This window comes from Melanerpes formicivorus, unplaced genomic scaffold, assembly GCF_026170545.1.
Source record: "Melanerpes formicivorus ecotype bairdi unplaced genomic scaffold, bMelFor1.0.p_v2 SCAF_92, whole genome shotgun sequence".
NCBI lineage: Eukaryota > Metazoa > Chordata > Aves > Piciformes > Picidae > Melanerpes > Melanerpes formicivorus.
The window spans coordinates 2,576,197-2,600,735 of record NW_027142444.1 but is presented as its reverse complement, the minus strand read 5'-3'; the positions used below and the strand labels follow the sequence as shown (position 1 = coordinate 2,600,735).

General features: G+C 58.0%; 1 protein-coding gene across 4 annotated transcripts in view; it reads left to right on the top strand.

Moving 5' to 3' along the window:
* Positions 1–1,366: 1,366 nt before the first annotated feature.
* LOC137455149 (electrogenic sodium bicarbonate cotransporter 1) overlaps positions 1,367–24,539 on the top strand; it is a 57,233-nt gene continuing 34,060 nt past the window's right edge. The window contains exons 1-8 of one of the 4 annotated variants that reach the window (XM_068165716.1): positions 1,367–1,814; positions 6,520–6,680; positions 10,208–10,360; positions 13,949–14,044; positions 16,694–16,770; positions 21,292–21,449; positions 22,589–22,676; positions 23,989–24,143. In XM_068165716.1, the coding sequence (XP_068021817.1) occupies positions 1,555–1,814; positions 6,520–6,680; positions 10,208–10,360; positions 13,949–14,044; positions 16,694–16,770; positions 21,292–21,449; positions 22,589–22,676; positions 23,989–24,143 (1,148 nt within the window). In that variant the 5' untranslated portion in view covers positions 1,367–1,554. Of the gene's footprint in view, positions 1,815–6,519; positions 6,681–10,207; positions 10,388–13,948; positions 14,045–16,693; positions 16,771–21,291; positions 21,450–22,588; positions 22,677–23,988; positions 24,144–24,539 lie in introns of all 4 variants that reach the window. The other 3 variants (XM_068165715.1, XM_068165717.1, XM_068165718.1) reach the window with 3 other exon arrangements.

Genomic DNA, 24,539 nt, shown 5'->3' with positions numbered 1-24,539 from the left:
CTGCATCCAGTTCTGGGCTCCCCATGTCAAGAGGGACAGGGATCTGCTGCAGAGAGTCCAAGGGAGGGCTGCAAGGATGCTGAAGGGAGTCCTGCATCCAGTTCTGGGCTCCCCAGGTCAAGAGGGACAGGGATCTGCTGCAGAGAGCCCAAGGGAGGGCTGCAAGGATGCTGAAGGGAGTCCTGCATCCAGTTCTGGGCTCCCCAGGTCAAGAGGGACAGGGATCTGCTGCAGAGAGTCCAAGGGAGGGCTGCAAGGATGCTGAAGGGAGTCCTGCATCCAGTTCTGGGCTCCCCAGGTCAAGAGGGACAGGGATCTGCTGCAGAGAGCCCAAGGGAGGGCTGCAAGGATGCTGAAGGGACTGGATGCCTTTGGGTCTTGGGATGGTGGCCATGGGTGTCCTCAGGTTTTCATTTCCAGTGATGTTTTGCTTCACCCAGCAGGGATTTCTGCTCATCTTTTACTCTGGAGCTAATGAACTTTGCTTGGGCCTTAATTTCCTTCACCTTAAACGAGCAAAGGAGCTTTGCTTGGGCCACGACAGGAGATGTCGAGCAGCTCTTGGGGCTGTTTGGTCTGGAGAGGAGAAGGCTGAGGGGGATCTGATCAATGTCTGTCAATAGCTGAGGGCTGGGGGGCAAGGGGAGGGGGCCAAGCTCTTTTGGGTGCTGCACAGTGATAAGCCAAGGACCAATGGATCCAAACTTGAGCAGAGAAGGTTTCAGCTCAACATGAGGAGAAACTTCTGTGCTGTGAGGGTGCCAGAGCCCTGGAGCAGGCTGCCCAGGGGGGTTGTGGAGTCTCCTGCTCTAGAAGCCTTTCCAACCCCAGCTGGCTGCCCTGGGTGATGCTGCCCTGGCAGGGACTGGCTGACCTCTGGAGGTCCTTTCCAAGCTCTGCTGTGCTGCTGTGATTTCCTTGGCCTTACCTGGGCAGCCGTGGTGGGTTGACATTTCCCTTCCCTCCCTACCCCCCACCATTAAGCCTTCTCCCACCTTGTTGGGGTGTTTTTTTGTGGTGCCCTCAGTGCACTGATGCCTGACCAAATGGGTTGAGTCACGCTCTCCAGGTCCAGGTGAGACAACCCTTCTGTTAAATATTCCTGGGCAGTGCTCCTGACAGGCCAATGGGAGCCTCAGCCTGCTTGGCAGGGAGGAGGTGGGGGGGAAAGAAAAGCCCCCCAGCTATGGGATGCTTGTGACAGCAAACCCCCCTCCAACCAGCTTGGTTGAGACTGGTTTTATGCCCTATAAAGCAGGGGGTGAAGGAGCTGGGGCTGAGCAGAGGGCCAGGAGGGTGCTGAGGGTGCGCAGCAGCCGGGGGCTCGGCAGGGCTCTGTGTTTTCCCCCTCTCGGGCTGGTGCCTGGTGCCTGTTTTTTCACAAGGGCTGCAGATTGCTGCAGCATAGCTCAGGACTGTAGGAAGAGGCAAGTTCCACCTGAACTTTACTCCCAGCTTGAACTTTTCAGGAGTTAAAGTGAGAGGCAGAGGAAGGGAGAGAGAGAGCAAGAGAGACCGACCCTCGCTCGCGCCCCTCCGCCGGCAGCGCCTAGGATGTCAGATGGAACGGCCAGCCAAGAGAAGCAGCTGAATGGCTTTGGGGAGAAGGGGAAGGAGAGGAGCCTCACCTCCCTGGTCATCTCCCAGGCTGTTAACCGCAGCATTTTCACCTCTGCAGTCTCCCCTGCCGCCGAGCGCATCCGCTTCATCCTGGGCGAGGAGGATGACAGCCCCGCGCCCCCCCAGCTCTTCACCGAGCTCGACGAGCTGCTGGCCGTCGATGGGCAAGAGATGGAGTGGAAGGAGACTGCCAGGTGGGTTTGGGGGGGGCTTGGCTCTGCAAGGGAGGGGCAGCTGGACAGGGGAGCTCGTGGGGGCACAGATGGCATCGGGCTGGAGAGGCCCCTCGGAGGTCCAAGCCCCTGGCAGGCAGCAGGGAGACCTCCAGCTGGAGCAGGCTGCCCAGGGCCACGTCCAAGTGATGGATTCACAGGATGGGTTGGAAGGCATCAGCCAGTTCCAACCCCCTGCCATGGGTAGGGACACCTCCCACCAGCACAGCTTGCTCCAGGCCTCATCCAGGTCTTGAACACCTCCAGGGAGGAGGCATCCACAACCTCCCTGGGCAACCTGTTCTAGTTTCTCTCCACCTCACTCTCATCAATTTCTTCCTCATCTCCAGTCTCAATCTGCCCTCTCCCAGCTCCAAGCCATTGTCCTCATCCTATCACTCCCAGCCCTTGTCAGAAGTCCCTCCCCTGGAGCTCCCTTCAGACACTGGAAGGCTGCTCCAAGATCTCCCTGCAGCCTTCTCTTCTCCAGGCTGAGCAGCCCCAACTCTCTCTGGGGGTGTTTAGCCTGGAGAGGAGGAGGCTCAGAGGAGACCTTCTTGCTCTCTGCAACTCCCTGAAGGGAGGTTGTAGCCAGGTGGGGGTTGGTCTCTTCTCCCAGGCACCCAGCACCAGAACAGGAGGACACAGTCTTGAGCTGTGCCAGGGGAAGTTTAGGCTGGAGGTGAGGAGAGAGAGAGATTGGCCACTGGGATGTGCTGCCCAGGGAGGTGGTGGAGTCCCCATCCCTGGAGGTGTTTAGGAGGAGCCTGGCTGAGGCACTTGGTGCCATGGTTCAGTTGATCAGATGGTGTTGGGTGGTAGCTTGGACTTGATGATCTCTGAGGTCTTTTCCAACTTTATTGATTCTTTGATCTTCTTTACCTGCAATTTGACTTGGTGCTTCAGCACCTCCCCCTTCACCCCCCCTTATCTCTCTCTGATTTGACTTCTTGGCCACTTGGGGAACCTCCTGAAGGACTTTTCACCTTTTACTCTTTAACTTCTGCCTTGGAGCTCATCCTTTTCTCCTTTTATTGCTTTCCTAACCTGGGGAGGCTGTGGATGCTCCCTCCCTGGAGGTGTTCCAGGCCAGGCTGGATGAGGTCTTGAGCACCCTGGGCTGGTGGGAGGTGTCCCTGCCCATGGCAGGGGGTTGGGACTGGATGAGCTTGAAGGTCCCTTCCAACCCAACCCACCCTATGGATCTCTGACTCAATAGCTCAATGCTTCCACCCTGTCCCCTGTCCCAGCCCTGCTGGTGGCAGCAGATGCTGCCCTGCTCTGTGCCTGCAGGGGTCCTTGGGGGGAGGTTGTAATGCCAGTGGCAGTGCTGGTGAGACCTTTGTGTGCCACTTCTTACCAAGCAGTCTTCTCAGTCTGCCCTTGAGACTGTGGCTGTGGGGAAGATGTTTTCCTCCACTCCACCAAGGTCACAAAGCTCTGCTGCTTCTTGAGGGGTGCCCCAGGGGTCCTCCACCCCAACCTTTTGGAGGACCCTGGGTGGCACATGGTGAAAGCACAGAATCTCTGGGGCTGGAAGGGACCTCTGGAGATCATCCAGCCTGACCCCACTGCCAGAGCAGGGTCACCCAGGGCAGGTCACACAGGAACACAGCCAGGTGGCTCTTGAAAGGCTCCAGAGGAGGAGGCTCCACAGCCTCTCTGGGCAGCCTGCTCCAGGGCTCCAGCAACATTCATAAGGTCTCCTCTCAGCCTTCTCCTCTCCAGACTAACCAGCCCCATGTCTCTGAGCCTTTCCTCATCACACAGAGCTGTTCCAGGCCCTTCATCATCCTCCTAGCTTCCCTTGGACACTCTCCAGTCTGTTCCTGTCCCCAGAACTGGACACAGTACTCCAGATTTGGTCTCCCCAGGGCAGAGCAGAGGGGGAGGAGACCCTGCCTTGACCTTCTGGCCACACTCCTCTGAATGCCCCCCAGCAGACCATTGGCCTTGGCCACATTCCTGTGCTCTTGGTACCTCCAGGGAGGTTTCTCTTCTTCTCTGGCAAGTGGTTTCTGGGCTTAGGTGTCCTCACATGTCTCCAGAAGTGCTAGGTGGAGCAGGTTCTCCCTCTTTGAAGAGGCAGCTTCATGAAGACACATGCCATGCTTGAAGCACCATGTGGTGCCCAAACTTGACCCAAGCTCCTGGCTTTGGAGCTCTTCTCTTCAGATAGGGATCTTGGCCAGGCTGAGGATGTTGTCAGTATCTTCCTGAAATGACCTCATCTTGCCCAGCCAAGCCTGCTGAAAGCTGAGCTGCAGCTCCTGCTGCGGGACACAGCCAGCTGCAGCTGGCCAGCTCTGCACTGCAGCAGGCAGAGGAGCTGCAGCTCTTCACTCTGCCACCTGAAGCAGTGTGGAAGGGAAAGGAAGGGGCTGGCACTGGAAGGGTCAGGCAGAGGGGGCCACCCCCTCCAGAGCCCTTCTGGGCAGCAGAAAAATGACTGCCACAGTCACAGCAGGGACAGCTCCAGCTGGAGCAGGCTGCCCAGGGGCCACATCAAGTTTGACCTGGGATGTCTCCAGGGATGGAGCCTCAGGCACCTCCCTGGGCAGCCTGTGCCAGTGCCTCATCAACCTCATGGTGCAGAGCTTCCTCCTGATGTCCAACCTGACTCTGCCCTGCTCCAGTTTCAGACCACTGCCTCTTGTCCTACCCCCACAGCCCCTTCTCAGCAGTTGGAGCCCCTTCAGGGACTGGAAGGTTGCTCTAAGGTCTCCCTGCAGCCTTCTCTTCTCCAGGCTGAACAGCCCCAACTCTCTCAGCCTGCCCCCACAGGGGAGGCTCTCCACCCTCTGATCACCTTCATGGCCTCCTCTGGAGCCACTCCATCAGGTCCATGGCTCTTCTGTGTTGGGAACCCCAGAGCTGGACCCAGTGAGGACCTTTAGTTGCCCATCCTGGTTCTTGAGGCATGTTCTGTAGTGCAGCCCCAGCTGCAGCTGTCCCTTTGCCCATGGGGACGTTGCTGACAGCAGGGGAAGTCACCCCAGGGGCAAGGCTTGAGGATGTCACCTTCCCCTGTGTGGGGCATGGTGCTGCTGGGGAAGGACTCTCTCTAAAGGTCCAGTTAGGGTACACAGAATCATAGAATGGTTGTCAGGCTTGGAAGGGACCTCAAGGATCAGCCAGCTCCAACCCCCCAGCCCTGGGCAGGGACCCCTCCTATTAGACATCAGAAACAGAGCAGGAAAGGGGAAGGTTTGGTGCTGCTGAGAGGTCAGCTGAAGCTCTGGGGCACTGGGGGGGGTGTGGTGGTGGTGCTCATAGAATCATCACAGTAAGGGCTTGGAACTAGGTGATCTTTAAGGTCACCCCTCCAACCCATCCCAACCCATCCCAAGCCATTGTAGGATTCTCTTGGTGGCAGGCACAGGATTCTTCCTTCCCCCCCACCCCACAAACAGTGTCTGCAGGGAGGCTGAGCCAAGCACTTCTGCTTCCCACTGGGGCTGGTGTCCCAGGCCCCTGGCTGCAGCAGAGCCACGGGCAGGGTCAAGGCTAGAGGTGGAGGTGACAGCTCCTGCTTGCCTGGGGGGGGTTAGGGCTGTAAAGAGTATTTTGCACAGGGGAGGATTTAACCTTTGCTCTCCTCTCCAGGCAGAGAGGAGCTCTGTGGGGCTGCTGTTTCAGAATCTGCTTTGTTAAATCATTAAACAAAAGCCAGAGAGTGGAGGGAACTTGACCACAAGAAGTTCCCTCTGAGCACGAGGAGCAACTTCTGTGCTGCTTTGAGGGTGGGGGAGCACTGGAGCAGGCTGCCCAGAGAGGCTGAGTCCCCTGCTCTGGAGCCTCCCAAGCCCCACCTGGATGTGTTCCTGTGTGAGCTGTGCTGGATTCTGTGCTCCTGCTCTGGCAGGGGGCTTGGACTGGAAGACCTCCTGAGGTCCCTTCGAGCCCCTAACATCCTCTGAGCTCCTGAGGTCCTTTCCAGCCCCTAACAACCTCTGATCTCCTGAGGTCCTTTCCAGCACCTAACATCCTCTGAGCTCCTGAGGTCCCTTCCAGCCCCTAACATCCTCTGAGCTCCTGAGGTCCTTTTTAGCCCCTAACATCCTCTGATCTCCTGAGGTCCTTTCCAGCCCCTAACATCCTCTGATCTCCTGAGGTCCTTTCCAGCCCCTAACATCCTCTGATCTCCTGAGGTCCTTTCCAGCACCTAACATCCTCTGATCTCCTGAGGTCCTTTCCAGCCCCTAACATCCTCTGATCTCCTGAGGTCCTTTCCAGCACCTAACATCCTCTGATCTCCTGAGGTCCTTTCCAGCCCCTAACATCCTCTGATCTCCTGAGGTCCTTTCCAGCCCCTAACATCCTCTGAGCTCCTGAGGTCCTTTCCAGCACCTAACATCCTCTGATCTCCTGAGGTCCTTTCCAGCCCCTAACATCCTCTGATCTCCTGAGGTCCTTTTTAGCCCCTAACATCCTCTGAGCTCCTGAGGTCCCTTCCAGCCCCTAATATCCTCTGATCCTCACATCCTGTGATCCAGCTGAGGTGACACACTGCAGCTGATGAAACCTTTGCCCCTCAGCCATGGCTTTGTGACCTTGGAGGGGTGTGGGGGAAACCCTTGGCCCTCCTCTGTGTGCTGTGGATGGTTCAGCTGCCTTGCTGCTGCCAGGGGAGCTGTCCTGAAGGAGCCAGCAGCAGCTCTAACAAAGCCTCTTTGCCCTCCTGCAGGTGGATCAAGTTTGAGGAGAAGGTAGAACAAGGTGGGGAGCGCTGGAGCAAGCCTCATGTGGCCACCTTGTCCCTGCACAGCCTGTTTGAGTTGAGGACCTGCATAGAGAAGGGCTCCATAATGCTGGATATCGAGGCCTCCTCCCTCCCACAGGTGGTGGGTAAGTAAAAGCTGCCCTGCACCTTCCCCTCAGCTCCTCCCTGCCTGTTTCTCAGGGAGCTGTAGAATGGTTTGGGCTGGGGAGTTCTGGGGCTCCCCAGCTCCAGAGAGACAGAGACCTGCTGGAGAGAGCCCAAGGGAGAGCCAGGAGGAGGATTTGGGGACCTGAGCATCAACCCTGTGAGGAGAGACTGAGAGCCCTGGGGCTGTTTAGTCTAGAAGAAGAGAAGGCTGAGAGGGATCTGATCAATGTCTATCAATAGCTGAGGGCTGGGGGCCAAGCTCTTGGTAATAAGCCAAGGACCAACAGGTTCAAACTTGAGCAGAGAAGGTTTCAGCTCAACATGAGGAGAAACTTCTGTGCTGTGAGGGTGCCAGAGCCCTGGAGCAGGCTGCCCAGGGGGGTTGTGGAGTCTCCTGCTCTGGAGCCTCCTTCTCTGGAGCCTTTCCAACCCCACCTGGATGCATTCCTGTGCAGACTGCCCTGGGTGATGCTGCCCTGGCAGGGGGCTTGGCCTGGCTGACCTCTGGAGGTCCCTTCCAACCTCTGCTGTGCTGTGCTGCTGTGAAGAGACCTTTACAATCCTGAAGTCCAACCATTCACTGGGCACTGCCAGCTCAGCACTGAGCCATGGCCCTCAGCACCACATCTCCATGGCTCTGAAACCCCTCCAGGGATGGGGACTCCACCACTGCCCTGGGCAGCCTGGGCCAGTGTCTCCCCACCCTGCCTCTTAAGAATCCCTTCCTCATCTGCAGCCTAAATCTCTCCTTCTCAAGCTTCAATCCATTCCCTCTCGTCCTATCACCCCAGCCTGTAAAACCATCCCTCCTCAGCTTCCTTGTAGGTGCCCTTTGAAGGCCAGGGGTCTCAGGACAGAGGTAGCCTAATAAGTCCCTCCCCAGCTTTCTTGGAGCCCCCTGCAGATCCTGGAAGGCCACAATGAGCTCTCCTGGGAGCCTTCTCCTCTCCAGCCTGCACAACCCCAACTCCCTCAGTCTGTCCTCATAGCAGAGGTGCTCCAGAGGTCCCCTTGGAAGGGCAGGGGTCTCAGGACAGAGGTAGCCTAAACAGTCCTTCCTCAGCTGCCTTGTAGGTGCCCTTTGAAGGGCAGGGGTCTCAGCATGTCCCACCTACTGCAGGACACTGAGCTGGCTGCTTGCAGCCAGGAGCCAGGGTGGGCACCACAGGCCAGGGAGCTTTGTTGGGGGGTGGTGCTTGCCTGCAGCCCTGATGGAGAGTGCAGAGCAGGCAGGGCACAGGCTGCTGCTGAATGCTTTGTGGTCAGAATAGCTGTGGCCTGGGATGACACTGGGTGACATTGCTGAGAGCTACAGCCTGTGTCTGGTGACGTGGGGGAAGGCATCCCAAAATAAACCTGGGAAGGGAGGCACGCAGTGGGGGGAGACACTCACCCAAGCCTTTGACTCCAGGAGCTGGGGGGGTGAACAGAGGCAGAGGGGCAAAAGAAGCAGTTTTGGTTTACTGCTGGAGCCCTCAGAGGCTGGAACAGGTTGCCAGGAGAGGCAACCTTTGGAGGTAGAAATGGGGAGACTCAGCTTGGATGTGAAGAAGAAGTTGTTCCCCAGGAGGGTGGTGAGAGCCTGGCACAGGTTGCCCAGGGAGGTGGTGGCAGCCTCCTGCCTGGAGGTGTTTGCAGCCAGGCTGGATGTGGCTGTGAGCAACCTGCTGCAGTGTGAGGTGTCCCTGCCCATGGCAGGGGCTTGGAGCTGGCTGAGCCTTGAGCTCCTTTCCAGCCCAAAGCATTCCATGCCCTGAAACACTGAAGATGAGCTCAGGGCAGAGACAAAGCTCACCTGCAGGTTCCTCCCTTCTCCCCTCTCTCCCTCTCTCCCTCTCTCCCTTCTCCCCTCTCTCCCTCTCTCCCTTCTTCTCTCTCTCTCTCTCTCTCCCTTCTCCCCTCTCTCCCTCTCTCCCTTCTCCCCTCTCTCTCTCTCTCTCCCCTTCTCCCCTCTCTCTCTCTCTCCCTTCTCCCCTCTCTCCCTCTCTCCCTTCTCCCCTCTCTCCCTCTCTCCCTTCTCCCCTCTCTCCCTCTCTCCCTTCTCCCCTCTCTCTCTCTCTCCCTTCTCCCCTCTCTCCCTCTCTCCCTTCTCCCCTCTCTCTCTCTCTCCCTTCTCCCCTCTCTCTCTCTCTCCCTTCTCCCCTCTCTCTCTCTCTCCCTTCTCCCCTCTCTCTCTCTCTCCCTTCTCCCCTCTCTCTCTCTCTCCCTTCTCCCCTCTCTCTCTCTCCCCTCTCCCCTCTCTCTCTCCCTTCTCCCCTCTCTGTGGGGCAGCACAGAGGGGCTGCTTTTCCTGCCTGAGTGGGTCACCAACTGTGCTGCACATTCTACCTCCTTTGCCCCCTTCATACCTCTCATTATTAGCACAAATGGAAGCTCCTGGTAGACAAATCAGAGCTGCCACTTGCCCTGGGGGGACAGCTCCCTAACTGGAGGAATCGAGGGGACAACTTAATGTGAGGTTTAATGGACCAGAGAGAGGCTTCACAGATCTGCCTGGGGTTTGGGTTGGGTTTGGGGTTGGTTTTTTTGTCCCTTCTCCTCTGGGATGGGGGAGTGGAGAGGAGAGGATTGATGGGGAGTGAGCAGCCTGCAGTGGGCTTCGTGCTGGTGATGCAGATGAAGGCAAAGCCTGTGACAAGTGGAGCAAGTTCTGCCTTCTGGAGTTGCCATCACTTTGCTCAGAGTCCTGAGGAGTGATTTAATTAGAGCCCCTCATCTCCAGGACTTCCTCCTGTCACTGAATGAGGCTCTACTGAGGGCCTGGGAGGTGAACTCAGCTCTGTATTGAAAGCTGATCCAAGTTTGGCTTGGAGGTTTTGGGGGAGCAAAGTGGAGCTTGCAGTGTGGTTTGGGGGAGGAGGAAGAAAGCTCAGAGAGCTCAGCAGGGAGGGAAGCCCCTGGAGAGCCCTCTCTGTTGCTTTGTGTTCTGGCAGAGGCTGGAGGAGAGCAGCTGCTCAGCAGAGGAGCAGAGTTTTCCAACCTTATTGCTTCTAGGACTATGGTTCAGCTGATGAGATGGTGTTGGGTGAGAGGTTGGACTTGATCTCAAAGCTCTTTTCCAACCTTATTGACTCTCTGGTTCAGCTGCTGAGATGGTGCTGGGTGAGAGGTTGGCCTGGATGATCCCTGAGCTCTTTTCCAACCTTATTGACTCTCTGACTCTCTGGTTCAGCTGATGAGATGGTGTTGGGTGAGAGGTTGGACTTGATCTCAAAGCTCTCTTCCAACCTTATTGACTCTCTGGTTCAGCTGATGAGATGGTGTTGGGTGAGAGGTTGGCCTGGATGATCCCTGAGCTCTCTTCCAACCTTATTGACTCTCTGACTCTCTGGTTCAGCTGATGAGATGGTGTTGGGTGAGAGGTTGGATTTGATCTCAAAGCTCTCTTCCATCCTTACTGACTCTCTGCCTCTCTGGGTCAGCTGCTGAGGTGGTGCTGGGCGAGAGGTTGGCCTGGACGCCTCCTGAGCTCTTTCCCAAGCTGGTTCATTCTGTGCTCTGACAGAGATGATTGTGGACAATCAGATCGAGACAGGGCTGCTGAAATCCGAGCTGAAGGACAAGGTGACCTACACCCTGCTGAGGAAGCACAGGCACCAGACCAAGAAGTCCAACCTGCGCTCCCTGGCCGACATCGGGAAGACCGTCTCCAGTGCAAGTAGGATGTTTACCAACCCTGATAATGGTAATGCAGAGGCTAACTGGCTATAGCCTTCCCCTTCCAAAGCAAACTTCCCATCCCCACCTCCACCACCACTAACTGCGTGGCCCTGACAATGCTTCTCTAACCTGGGAGCAGCACGGAGAGACCTGCGCTGACCCCGTGTCAGTGGTGGGCTCTGGGAGCTGCTCTGGCCCTGGCATGCTGCTCCTCCCTGTATCTTCACTGGACTGAGTGGGGCAGGAGGGGAGGGAGGGGAGGCCTGGACCTCAGAAGGTTGAGCATCTGCAGCAGGTTGCCCAGAGAAAGTTCTGGAGCCTCTATGACAGGAAGGATCTGGAGGTGCTGGAAGGTGTCCAGAGCAGGGCCAGGAGGAGGAGCAGAGGGCTGGAGCTGCTCTGCTGTGAGGACAGACTGAGGGAGTTGGGGTTGTGCAGTCTGGAGAGGAGAAGGCTCCCAGGAGACCTCATTGTGGCCTTCCAGGATCTGCAGGGGGCTGCAAGAAAGCTGGGGAGGGACTTTTGAGGGTGTCAGGGAGGGATAGGACTGGGGGGGATGGAGCAGAGCTAGAAGTGGGGAGACTCAGATTGGATGTGAGGAAGAAGTTGTTCCCCATTGGAATGGTGACAGCCTGGCACAGGTTGCCCAGGGAGGTGGTGGAAGCCTCATCCCTGGAGGTTTTTAAGGCCAGGCTGGCTGCAGGAGGCACAGGGGAAGGCAAGAGAGAAGCTGTTGCAGCTGGTGGTGTAGGAGGTGGTGTGGGAATGATGATAGGAAAGAGCTGGTGAGACACTGGAACAGGTTGCCCAGGAGAGGCAACCTTTGGAAATAGAAGTGGGGAGACTCAGATTGGATGTGAGGAAGAAGTTGTTGCCCATGAGGGTGGTGAGAGCCTGGCACAGGTTGCCCAGGGAGGTGGTGGAAGCCTCCTGCCTGGAGGTGTTTGCAGCCAGGCTGGATGTGGCTGTGAGCAACCTGCTGTGGTGTGAGGTGTCCCTGCCCATGGCAGGGGGTTGGATCTGGCTGAGCCTTGAGCTCCCTTCCAACCCTGACAATTCTAAGACCAGGGTGGATGAGGCCTTGAGCAACCTGGGCTGGTGTGAGGTGTCCCTGCCCATGGCAGGGCTGGGGGGGTTTGGAACTGGCTGATCTTTAAGGTCCCTTCCAACCCAAAGCGTTCCACGCCCTGGAAACGCTGGAGCTGAGCCGAGGGCAGAGCCGAAGCTCTCCTGCAGGTTCCATTTCTGCAGCAGATGGTGTCAATGGCCCTCCTGGTCACAGAATGACCTGACAGTGACATCTGGCTTGCATTTTATTGCCATTCAATCATGGTCCAGTGTGGGTAAAGCTGATTCCCATCTCGCTTTGTCCATCCCCAAGCCGTCTCGTGGTGCGTGCCGTGACTGCCTCTCGGTGCGGCTAAGAGCCTGCCGTGCTTGTGTTGGTGTCTCTGTGTGTGTGTGTGTGCTGCATGCAGACAGCTAGAGAGGCCCTGGCAGTCAGCCTGACCCTCCCCACGCTGGGATTTGCTGTCCTCTCACTGGTGGTAATCAACAGAAAAAAGGGGGGAGGGGGTTGATAAAGAGGAGTCTTAAGCCTATTGTCATGTCTGGGCCTGGTGGCAGCTGCCTCCCGCTGCAGTCTGCACATCTGTCCAGGAGTCCTCATCTCAACTACCCAGCAAGGAAAGCAAGCCCAAGAAACTGCTTCCTTCTTGGTGCACTGTGAGGCCTCTCAGCTCTCTGTGCCCTGCTTCTAAACCAGGCCCTAACCTTCCTCCCTAACCTCTCCTCTTCCTTCAGCAATATCTCCACCTCCTCGGCACCCCTGGCTTTGGCAGCAGCTCTGTGTGTGCATGGGCAGAGGATTGTTGCTGCCAGTGGTGCATCCTGTCCTGTGTGAGTGCCTTGGGGGGGATGCAGCATTGAGTGGACAGCACCAAAGTCCCAGGGGGTGAAGCAAAAGAATGCCCTGGGGGTCCTCACTGGGCACCCTGGGTGTTGTGCACAGCCTGTGGAGGGCTGGATCTGAGAGGGGCCCAGCTGAGGTGTGGCTCCTCAAGCCCCTGCTGCTGATTTCCCATTCTGGACATCACATCTGCAGGAGCCTCAGGGGGTTTTGTCCTTCATCAACCAAACACTTGAGGTCCCCTCAGGGATGCCTCAGTCATGTCAGGACTGGGCACCCAGTGAGTGTCTGGGGTGTGGTTTCACTTGGGATTAAGGAAGGAGAAGAGAAGGCTGCAGGGAGACCTCAGAGCTGCATTTCAATAGCTGAAGGGGACCTCCAGGCAGGCTGGGGAGGGACTGCTCAGAGGGGGACAGGATGAGGGGCAGTGGTTTGAAACTGGAGCAGGGCAGAGTTAGGTTGGACATCAGGAGGAAGCTCTGCACCAGGAGTGGGGGGAGACCCTGGCACAGGCTGCCCAGGGAGGTGGTTGAGCTCCTCTGCCTTCCCACCTCTTCCCAAGAGGCTTTGTCTGGGCTGGGATGTTTGGGAGCAGTTTGGCTTTCTGCTCTGGCTGCCCTTCTTGGAAGGAGGGACTTGGATAAGGAGCAACCTGGGCTAGTGGGAGCTGTCCCTGCTCATGGCCAAGGGGGTTTGGAGCTGGATGATCTCCCAGGTCCCTTCCAACCCAACCTAACCCAACCCATTGCAGGGTTCTGTGGCATGGATCCTGCTCATGATTTCCCTTCTCCTGCCTTTTGCTCAGGGCAGTTGGGATTGAAACCCCAATGAAATGATGTCAGGTCTCATCAAGGGGATTTGGGAGACCTCAAGGCTGGGAATGCCTCCTGGGCTCTGGACCTGGAGGTGTTCAAGAAGTGTGTGCCCGTGGCACTTGGGGACGTGGTGGAGTGGCCATGGTGCTCTGAGGTGGAAGGTTGGGCTGGATGATCTTGGATGCCTTTTCCAACCCAAAAGGACTCTACAAGATCACCCTTGGGGTGCCTGCACCATGCTGGCTGATGCCCTGAGAGGAGGACAGCTCTGGAGGTGCCTTCCAGCCCCTGACTCCCTGTGGTCCTAGGGCTGAATTTGGTGGCAGCTGAAGGAGGGGAGAAGTTTAGGCTCAGAAATGAGGCAAGCTTGGGAAACCCTCCCCAGCTGCTGTGCAGGAGCTGGAGGCACTGCAGGCTGAGGTGTGCATTTCCAAGCCCCAGCTGCTCTGCTTGTGTCTCTGTGTGGTCCCAGCTGGCTCCTCCAGGGACGTGTCCCCCCCTGAGACCCCCAGCACAGCCTGGGGCTGCTCAGCATGGCTGCCACTGCAGCTGCCTGACTTTTGATGGCTGGGAAGCTCCTTCTGAGACACCTTGAGCTGCAGTCAGTCAGTCTCTGCAAGGTGGAGCTGCCCTGCTCCAGAGCTGTTGCCTTGCAGAAAGGCATCCCTGGGGCTGCCCAAACCTTCTGCCTCCTCCCTGCCTTGCTTGTGCAGTTCCCTTTCTTCCTTTCCTTTTGGGTTTGGTTTCTTTTCCCCCTCCCATTCTTTCCTTTTGACTCTTGCTCTCTTCCTTCTCCTCCTCCTCCTCCTCCTCTTCCTCCTCCTCTGCTGCTGCTCCTGTCTGCTGCTTGCCCCCCTCCAAGCACGCAGCCCCCTGGAGAGCTCAGTGCCCTGCCTGGCCACCCGCACGGCCGACGACGAGATCCAGGTGCAGCGCAGCCCCAGCGTGGGATGGCTCAGTAAGTGAGGGGCAGGGAGACACCTGGGGGGTGGGGAGGGGCTGGTGGACATGGGAGGAAGAAGAAGAAGAGGAGAAAGAAGAGGAAGAAGAAGAAGAAGAGCAAGGGGGAACTGGCACCACCCAGGCTTCTAATGCTGGCTGCTGCGTTAACAGTGGGGAGGCTGCAGATGGCTGGCTGCTGCTCTGCTCCTCTTCTCACCTCCATCATCATCATCATCATCATCTCCTCCCCCTGCTCTGTTTCATCCTCTTTTGCCTTTTTTCCCTCCTTTCCTCTGGGATGGAGCAGGTAGGTCAGGCTGTGCTCCTCTGCAGGGGATGGCTCTGCCCTTGGGCTTCCTGAGTTGTGCCACCGGTGCTGAGTCCTGAGTGCCACTGAAACATTCTCATTGCCCTGGAGGGGGAGGTTTAGGTTGGACAAAGGAGGTTGGAGCCAGGTGGGGGCTGGTCTCTTGTCCCAAGGAACAAGTCACAGGACAAAATATTCAAGCTGAGGCTCAAGGAGGCCCTGGGCAACCTGGTCCCTGCTGGCTGTGGGGGGGGTCAGACTGGGTGAGCTTTGGAGGCTCCTTCTGGCCCAGCCCATTCTATGATTCTAGGAGGAAACAGCCTCAGGTTGCACCAGAAGAGCTTCAGGTTGGACATGAGGAACAATTTCTCCCCCAAAGAGCCCTGGGTCAGGCTGCCCAGGGCAGTGCTGGAGTCCCCATCCCCAGGGGGTGGTGGGTTCAAAGCTGTGGGGATGTGGTGCTGAGGGCCATGGCTCAGTGCTGAGCTGGCAGTGCAGGGTTAGCAGCTGGCCTGGATGAGCTCAAAGGCCACTTCCATCCAACCCAATTCCATGGAATTCCATACAAAAGCAGACTCCCTTGGTCTGGGAGAGCTCACCAGCTTGCTCCCTGGCTCCTCTCTGCCACGCTTCCCTCTACTGATCCTCGGGAGAGCATTGCTCCTCAGGAGCCATGCTGGCCACAGAGGAGTGTGATGGGCCCCCAGGAAGGCTCAGCCTACTGCCCTGCTGCCACCAGGACCTTCCTTGCAGGCCTGGGAAGCTGAGGCTCTCCCCCATGAAGCTCAGGCTGTTGGTAGGGTGAGGTGATGCCACGCAGGGCTTTGGACTGCTCACCTCACTTCTTGCCCCAGGACTTGCCTGAGCACAGCCAGGGAGAGGCTCAGCTCCCCTTTCCCAGGCAGACAGCGACCTGAATTCAGCCTAAATCAGGAAATTCTCCTCCTGAGGCTGGCCATGGTGTGCCCAAGGCTCTGGCTGGGGCACAGGTTGGGTCTTGCATTTCTAGCAGGGCCCTTGCTGGGCTTTTTCCTTTCTGGGCTTTGCTTGGTGGTCAAGATAAAAATCAAGGATTTGTTGGGGGTGGGTGGGAAAACTTCCCAGTGCAGGCTGGGCTGCTGTCAGGTTCCTTAGGTCAGCAAAGCTGGTGAAAGGTGAAGCTTGTGGCTGCCAGCCTGTGTTCCAAAGATGGTCAGAGTGGGACCAGTCTGAACTTGAGGCCCTTGTGAGGGCACCTTCAAAGGATGATCCTGCAGAGGCAGCTGACTCTGCAGGGAGAGCAGTCATCCTGTGTGCTGTGGAAGCTTGGGCTGGCAGCAGGAAGGGCAGAAGGTGCTGCAGGAAGGTGGAGAGAGAGGAATCATCCTCTCAGCAATCCCCACCTCAGCCTGGGAGAGCTGCCCCAAGAGTGGGACCTGGGGGAAGGAAGAGAAGCTTGGGGGAGTGTGCTGCCCAGGGAGGGGGTGGAGTCCCCATCCCTGGAGGGGTTCAAGAGGGGCCTGGATGTGGCCCTTGGTGCCATGGTGTAGCCATGAGGTCTGTGGTGACAGGTTGGACCTGATGATCTTGGAGGTCTCTTCCAGCCTTGGTGGTTCTGTGAGTTTTGGGGTTGGTGTCTTCAGAGCAGGGCCAAGCTGATGAGGAGGGGGAAAAGGGAGGGGCAGTGAGGGCTGTGTGCTGTGCCAGGTGGATGGAGTTAGGGCTGATGTGCCCCCAGCTGGTGGTGGGGCTGGCTCTCAGAAAGGGGGCAGGTGCAGGCTTGCTCTCTCCTCAGGCTCAGGACCTCCTTCCTGGCAGGAGCTGTGCCACTGGCTGGAGCAGGAGTGCTGGCACACTGCAGAGGAAGGGTCAGGGAGGGGAACCTCCTCATCTGGAGTGCTCCAGCGTGGCACAAGGAGCTTCCTGGGAGCCCTTTGGCCAAAGCTTGCAGGTGCCTTCTGCACAGGAGAGCTGAGGTGAGGGCTTTGCAGGCTGGGGTGACCGTGGGGGTCCCAGCTGGCTTTGTGGCTAGGGCCTGGGCAACCTGGCAGCAGCAGGGTCTGCCCCAGCTGGAAGCAGGGCAGCATCGTGCTGCTGCTTTGCTTTTCCTCCCACAGGCAGGCATTATGGCAAGTCCTTGGACTCTCTTGCTGTCCTGAGAGCCATGGGGCTGCTGGGGGTCAGAGGTGACCGAGGGTTACAACATCTTAACCTCCCATGGGCCATGTGAAGCCACAGGAAGCAGCCTGCCAGGGTCTGAGACTGCCCACACCAACCTCCCCTGGTCGAGGAAGGGTGCTGCTGTAGCCTGAGCCTCTGTGTCCTTCTGGCTGGCTGCAGGCAGGAGCTGTAACTGGTGTGCTGACATTGTTCTTGCAGGCAGCCCAGCCATGGCTCACAGAAACCTCACTTCCACCAGCCTCAACGACATCTCTGACAAGCCTGAGAAGGATCAGGTAAGCCTTCAGACTCAGCCTTTGCTGTGCTTAGCAGCTGGGGGGTTGAGGAGCAGGAAAATGAAGCAGAAGGAGCAGGGGGAGCTGGGTCCTGAGGCTGGAGCCTGCATGCTCTGAGCAGCAGCCCTTGAGAACAGGAGGTGACCCCCATGAGACAGGAGGGGAGAGTTCCACCTGTGGGTGTGTTTGGGGTCCTCTTCCTGCTGAGGAGGTCTGCAGGGAGCTCAGGTCCTGCAGGCCAGAGCAGGAGCTGCTGCAGTGGGGGAGCAGAAGGTGCTCCCTGTGCACCACCTCAGCAAGAGCTCTGTGCTGGCAAGGAACCATGGAAGAGCAGCTCCAAACCAGCAGAGGAGTAAACAGAGCTGCCCTCCAGTGCCAGGCCCCCAGCAGTGTGCCCAGTTCCTTAGCCTAGGGTGATGTTCTTTGTCCTTTCTGGGAGCTGAAGGCTCTGGGGGGGTTGGGGGGAAGGCTGAGTTGGGTTCAACTGGTGCCTGAATGAGAGCTCTGTGCAGAGTCCAGGAAAACCTTTGTCTTGCCTCAAAGGAAGTGTTGGGCTGTTGGGTTTTTTGCTTCTCAAAGCCTGGCTGTTTCTTTTGGAGACTCTCTTTTCCCCCCCTCACCAAGTCTCTCAGCCTTCTCTAGCCCTGAATGCAAATGAGAGCTCCTTTGGAAAGGCAGTTGAGCCGTGGGCCAGCTGGGCAGGGCTCTGCTCCTCCAAACCGTGCCTGCCTGGGGGCTTCTGGAAGGGCAGCTCAGCCTTAAAGGCACCCAGCAGCAGCAGCAGTGGGGAAAAGTGAGTGCAGAGTCATTGAAAGCATCCCAGAATGGTTAGGGGCTTGGAAGGGACCCCTGGAGGCCATCCAGTCCAAGCCCCTTGCCAGGGCAGAGTCACCTAGAGAAGGTCACACAGGGACACAGCCAGGGGGGGCTGGAATGTCTCCAGAGATGGGCTCCTGGGGGGCATTCAGAGGAGCGTGGCCAGCAGAGCCAGGGAGCTTCTCCTCCCCCTCTAATCTGCCCTGCTGAGACCTCACCTGGGGTATTGCATCCAGCTCTGGGCTCCCCAGCTCAGAGGGACAGGGATCTGCTGGAGAGAGGCCAAGGGAGGGCTGCAAGGATGATTCAGGGACTGCAGCACTGCCCTGTGAGGAGAGGCTGAGAGCCCTGGGGGTGGTTAGTCTGGAGAGGAGACTGAGAGGGGATTTAATCAATGGCTATCAATAGCTGAGGGCTGGGGGTCAGGAGGGAGGGGACAGGCTCTGCTCACTTGCACCCTGGGATAGGACAAGGGGCAATGGATATCAACTCCAGCACAGGAGGTTCCACCTCAGCATGAGGAGGAACTTCTGCACTGTGAGGGTCCCAGAGCCCTGGAGCAGGCTGCCCAGAGAGGTTGTGGAGTCTCCTTCTCTGGAGCCTTCCAAGCCCCATCTGGATGTGTTCCTGTGTGACCTGTGCTGGATTCTCTGCTCCTGCTCTGGCAGGGGGCTTGGACTGGAAGACCTCCTGAGGTCCCTTCCAACCCCTAAGATGTGTTCCTGTGTGACCTGTGCTGGATTCTGTGCTGCTCTGGCAAGGGGTTGGACTGGAAGACCTCCTGAGGTCCCTTCCAGCCCCTCACATCCTGTGTGATCTGTGTGCTGGAGTCTCCAGCACCTCTCTGGGCTTTGTGCTCCCTTCTTTAGCAGGGGGCTTTGGACTGGATGATCTCCAGAGGTCCCTTCCAACCCCTTAGATGTGTTCCTGTGTGAGCTGTGCTGGATTCTGCTCTTGCAAGGGCTTTGGGCTGGATGATCTCTGGAGGTCTCTTCCCACCCCCACCTTTCTCTGCCTGTGTGCCAGTCTCAGCTGTCCCTCCCTGCTGAGGTGCCTCTGGATGGCTGTCAGGGTTTGAGGGGAGGGCTGGGTGCAAAGCCAGCTGTGCTGGGGGTGCCACTGCTGAAATGCAGGAGGGCAGCCAGCTGGGAAGCCTGCTGCAAGGTTTTCAGCTGGCAGAGCAGTCAGTGCCTGCCTGCCTGTAGTGAAAGCCATTACTGGAAAGCAAACTGGTTCCAACAAGCCTCTTGGTTAATTAGCCCACGTCCTGCTGATGAACTTTGCACAATGGAGCCCTTGTGCTGCCTGCCTTTCCAAGGCAGCCTGAGAAATCACCCCAGATCTCCCTCCTTGGTCCTGGCTGACTGCAGCCTCTGTCTTGCTGGAGTTGTGGAGAGGCCTGGCACCCTTCTGGAGCAGAGCTTGGCTTGCCATGGAGGAGGTGAGGGAATAACCCAGCCTGTAAGGACAGCAGGAGCTGGGCAGAGAAGAGAATTTCCCCCTCCCTCCTGGGCTGGGACACCTGCAACCAGAGCAGGTTGCTCAGAGCCCCAAACAACCTGAGCTGGAATAGCTCCAGGGATGGGGCAGCTGCCACCTACCTCCCTGGGCAGCCTGGGCCAGGCTCTCACCACCCTCATGGTCCTTTGCTTCAGCTCCTGTCATGTTTGGGCTGAGCTGTCCTTTGACAACCTGCCTTGGAGTTTCACTCTGCCTTGTCCCAGGTGAGACAGCTCAAAGCAGCCTGAGCCCTTCTTCCCCTGAGCAGCCTCCTGGCTAGGACAGGTTTTGAATCCTTTGGCTGTCATGGTTGGGGTCAGAGCCAAGTCAGCTCTCAGGTGACTTAGTCTTAATGGTGGGACAATATTGCAGCTTGGTTCCAGCTTTGGCTGTGAGCAGCAGTGGTTGAGGAGGCTCAAGTGAGGAAGCTGGGGAAGCTCCTGCTGCTCTTCCCACTCCTGTCCCCACCTCCTCCTGTGAGAAAGCCTTTGGTTGTGCTCTGTTCAAATGTCCTTGGCAGCTGCCAGGGGCTGCACTGCCAGGCCTGGTGTGAAACAAAAGGGCCAGGGGAAGAAAAATGGCTTGATCAGGGAGCTGGCTTGCTGAGCTGCTGCAGTGGCATCTGGAAGGGCAGGAGATGTTGGGAGAAGGGGAGGAGATGTTGGGAGAAGGGGAGTTTCCTCACCTGCTGTTATCTCCCCTTTGCACATGGGACAAAGCCCAGCTGGGCATGAATGTGGTCAGTCAGAGGGAGGCACAAAAGCCTCCTGCTGCTGCTGCTGGTGTGTCACTGTTTGTTCACCTTGGTGTTGCCATACCAACAGGGAAGCCCTGCCAAAGCCAGCTCTGAAGTTCAGGAAGAGCTTGGCCCCGTTGAGAGAAAGCCTCCTGCCTGCCCCCAGGATGGGGAGGGTGCTGGGGGGGATCCCAGGGCTTGGAACAAAGTCCTGTGGCTGCTGGTGGGAGTGATTCACTGCTTTTGCTGCTTCAACATCTCCTCAGCTCCAGGGGCAGGGGCAGGCATTCCTCACTGTGAGCTCTGTCAGCCTGCATGACCTAGATTCACTCCCTGGAGCTTTGAGCTGGACTGGGGCTGCAGCCTCCAGCACAGATCCTGAGGGGAGGGAGAGCCTCAGTAAGTTTGGGTGGCTGGGATGTCATTCCCTTGGGCTTTTCACTTCCAGCTTTTGGGAAGCTGCCTGGAGGGGGCTGTGGATGGTCTCTCCCTGGCAGTGTTCAAAGCCAGGCTGGTGGGAAGTGTCCCTGCCCGTGGCAGGGCTTTGGGGCTGGATGATGTTCTAGGATTCTGCCCTTGCACCACTCCAGGCTTGGGGCAGAGTGGCTGGGAAGTTGCCTGGCAGGAAAGAACCTGGGGGTGCTGGTGGACAGCAGCTGAACATGAGCCAGCAGTGTGCTCAGGAGGCCAAGAAGGCCACCAGCACCCTGACCTGGGAGCTTTGAAATGGTCTGGGGCTGCAGCTTCCAGCACAGATCCTGCCCCCATCCTGAGGGGAGGGAGAGCCTCAGCAAGTTTGGGTGGCTGGGATGTCATTCCCTTGGGCTTTTCACTTCCAGCTTTAGGGAAGCTGCCTGGAAAGGCTATGGATGGTCCCCTCCCTGGCAGCAGTGTTCAAAGGCAGGCTGGATGGAGCCCAGACCTCCCTGGGCTGGGCTGGTGGGAAGTGTCCCTGCCCATGGCAGGCGTTTGGGGCTGGGTGATCTTCAAGGTCCTAGGATTCTACCCTTGCAGCACTGCAGGCTGGTGGGAAGTTGCCTGGCAGGAAAGAACCTGGGGGTGCTGGTGGACAGCAGTTGAACAGGAGCCAGCAGTGTGCTCAGGTGGCCAAGGAGGCCACCAGCACCCTGACCTGCCCAGGGAGGTGGTGGAGTCACCGTCCCTGGAGGGGTTCGAGAGGGGACTGGATGTGGCACTTGGTGCGGTGGTTTAGTCATGGGGTCTGTGGTGACAGGCTGGACTTGATGATCCTTGAGGTCTCTTCCAACCTTGGTGATACTGTGATGCTGTGCCCTGGGTTGCTCCCCTGGGGCTCATCTTCCCAGTGTCTGTGTCTCAGCAGACTCGGAGGGGATGCTACCTGTGGGCCCAAGGTGAGCCGGGAGGCAAAGCTGGGCAGCTTTTCTTCCACCTTCCTAAGGAGAACTGCTTGGTTTGTTTGGTTTTCTTCTCCTCTCTCACTGCTGCAGCTGAAGAACAAATTCATGAAGAAGCTGCCTCGAGATGCTGAGGCCTCCAACGTGCTGGTGGGGGAGGTGGACTTCCTGGAGAGCCCTTTCATCGCCTTCGTCCGGCTGCAGCAGGCGGTCATGCTGGGGGCTCTGACTGAGGTCCCTGTGCCCACCAGGTGAGAGAGGAGAGTCACACAACTGCCAGGGCTGGAGGGGACCTCAAGGCTCAGCCAGCTCCAGCCCCCCTGCCATGGGCAGGGACACCTCACACCGCAGCAGGTTGCTCACAGCCACCTCCACCCTGGCTGCAAACACCTCCAGGCAGGAGGCTTCCACCACCTCCCTGGGCAACCTGTGCCAGGCTCTCACCACCCTCATGGGGAACAACTTCTTCCTCACAGCCAATCTGGATCTCCCCACTTCTATCTCCAAAGGTTGCCTCTCCTGGGCAACCTGTTCCAGTGTCTCACCAGCTCTTTCCTATCATCATTCCCACACCACCTCCTACACCACCAGCTGCAACAGCTTCTCTCTTGCCTTCCCCTGTGCCTCCTGCAGCCTGCCTGGCCTTAAAAACCTCCAGGGATGAGGCTTCCACCACCTCCCTGGGCAACCTGTGCCAGGCTCTCACCATTCTCATGGGGAACAACTTCTTCCTAACATCCAATCTGAGTCTCCCCACTTCTAGTTCTGCTCCATCCCCCCCAGTCCTATCCCTCCCTGACACCCTCTGAAGCCTCCCCAGCTTTCCTGTGGGCCTGTAGACAGCAGGGTAAGGCTTTGAAGCTCTGAATGCTGAGGTGCAGAGAGCTCAGCGATGCTGGGAGTGAAGGAGAACCTTTAACACCATTAAGCCACTTTCAGCTCCTTGGATTCCTCCCAGAACATCATTTGAGAACACAAACCATCACTTGACACAGCCTCAGCCCCTTGAGAGGCATGGCTCAGCCCACAGCTTGCACTCTGTGCTGGAAGCCCTGGAGACCCTTCCCATAAAGGCTGCCTGTGGGCAGTAAGGAGCTGGAAGGTGCCTCCTGAGCTCCATCATTGCGAGGCCAAATGTGCAGCACAGCCTCTGGATCTCCAGTTAAGCTCTTCAAGGCTGGATTTCTGCCCAGACCTTCCACCAGTGGCCCTTTGGGTGGTGGTGGGCTGCAGGGTGTCACCTCCACTCCCCACTTGTTTGGGAGGCCACTGACAGCCCCTGGATCTCCAGCTAAGGGCCACAGCTCTTCAAGGCTGGATTTCTGCCCAGACCTTCTGCCAGTGGTCCTTTGGGTGACCCTGAATGGGAGCAAGCTGTTTGCCTCCTCAGGTTCCTCTTCATCCTGCTGGGACCGAAGGGCAAAGCCAAGTCCTACCATGAGATCGGCCGAGCCATCGCCACGCTGATGTCGGACGAGGTGAGTGCCATCCCCTCTCCTCCCTGAGCCTGCCTTCCCCCAGGCTGCCCTTCAGCACCCCACAATGCTGTCCTTCCAGGCCTGGGCATGGGCATCCCCATGCAGCTGAGCCTCCTCCTCACACACTGGGCTACAGAGGGGCCTGGAGCAGCTCTGCTGAGGAGAACTGGGGCTGGGTGCTTTGGCAGAGGAGCAGCCTGAGGGGGAGCTCAGCAGAGCTGAGCAATGCTTCAAGGCTGGGTGGCAGGAGGATGGCACCAGGCTCTGTTCAGAGGTGTCCAGAGACAGGACAAGGCATAGCAGGCACAAACCTGACCATCAGGAGCTCCATCTGAACAGGAGGAGGAACTGCTGTAATGTGAGGCTGCTGGAGCCCTGGAGCAGGCTGCCCAGAGAGGTGGTGGAGTCTCCATCCCTGGAGAGATTCCAGCCCCACCTGGGTGTGTTCCTGGGGGACCTTCTCCCTTGGTAGAGGGTTGGTCCAGAGGGCCCTTCCAACCCCTCCTGCTCTGTGCTTCCAGCTGTCCATGGAGCTGTTTCACCTGGCTGGCTCCATGCTGTCCCTTGATGCTTCCTGAAGAATGATTCAAGTTGTTTGTGTGGAACCAGGTGGCCAAGAAGGCCAATGGCATCCTGGCCTGGATCAGGAACAGGGTGGCCAGCAGGAGCAGGGAGCTCATCCTGCCCTGTGCTCAGCACTGGTTAGACCACACCTGGAGTCCTGTGTCCAGCTCTGGGGCCCTCAGTTTAAGAAGGACATTGAGCTGCTGGAAGGTGTCCAGAGAAGGGCAACAAAGCTGGGGAGGGGTCTGGAGCACAGCCCTGTGAGGAGAGGCTGAGGGAGCTGGGGTTGCTTAGCCTGGAGAAGAGGAGGCTCAGGGGAGACCTTCTTGCTCTCTCCAACTCCCTGAAGGGAGGTTGTAGCCAGGAGGGGGTTGGTCTCTTCTCCCAGGCACCCAGCACCAGAACAAGAGGACACAGTCTCAAGCTGTGCCAGGGGAGGTTCAGGCTGGATGTTAGGAAGAAGTTCTTCTTGGAAAGAGAGATTGGCCATTGGGATGTGCTGCCCAGGGAGGTGGTGGAGTCCCCATCCCTGGAGGTGTTCAAGAGGGGATTGGATGTGGCACTTGGAGCCATGGTTTAGCTGTCATGAGGTGTTGGGTGAGAGGTTGGACCTGATGATCTCTGAGCTCTTTTCCAACCTTATTGATTCTCTGATTCTATGAAGCAAAGGCCTGCAGGGGCTGCCTGTGGGGCCTGGGCTGCAGAAAGCTCCAAGCTCTCCTCCCTGGAGCCTCTCTTTCCCTGCCAGGTCTTCCACGACATCGCCTACAAAGCCAAGGACCGGCAGGACCTGATCGCTGGCATCGATGAGTTCCTGGACGAGGTCATTGTGCTGCCCCCTGGAGAGTGGGATCCAGCCATCAGGATAGAGCCCCCCAAGTCTCTGCCTTCTTCAGATAAAAGGTACAGGCAGGAGGCAGGCAGGTCTAGGGCAGTGGAGGGGTGATGGGGAGGGCAGGTGCTTCAGGTAGCCCAGGTGCATGGAGCTGGGACCTGTAGCTCTGTCTTAGGCTGAACATGAGCCAGCAGTGTGCCCAGGTGCAGTGTGCAAAGCTCACTCAGTCCAATCCCCTGCAGTCAGCAGGGGCATCCTCCACGAGGGCAGGTTGCTCAGGGCCCCAGCAAGCTTGATGGCATCCTGGCCTGCATCAGGAGCAGTGTGGCCAGCAGGAGCAGGGAGCTCATCCTGCCCTCTGCTCAGCACTGCTCAGGCCACACCTTGAGTCCTGTGTCCAGTTCTGGGCCCCTCAGGTTAGGAAAGATGTTGAGGTGCTGGAAGGTGTCCAGAGAAGGGCAACA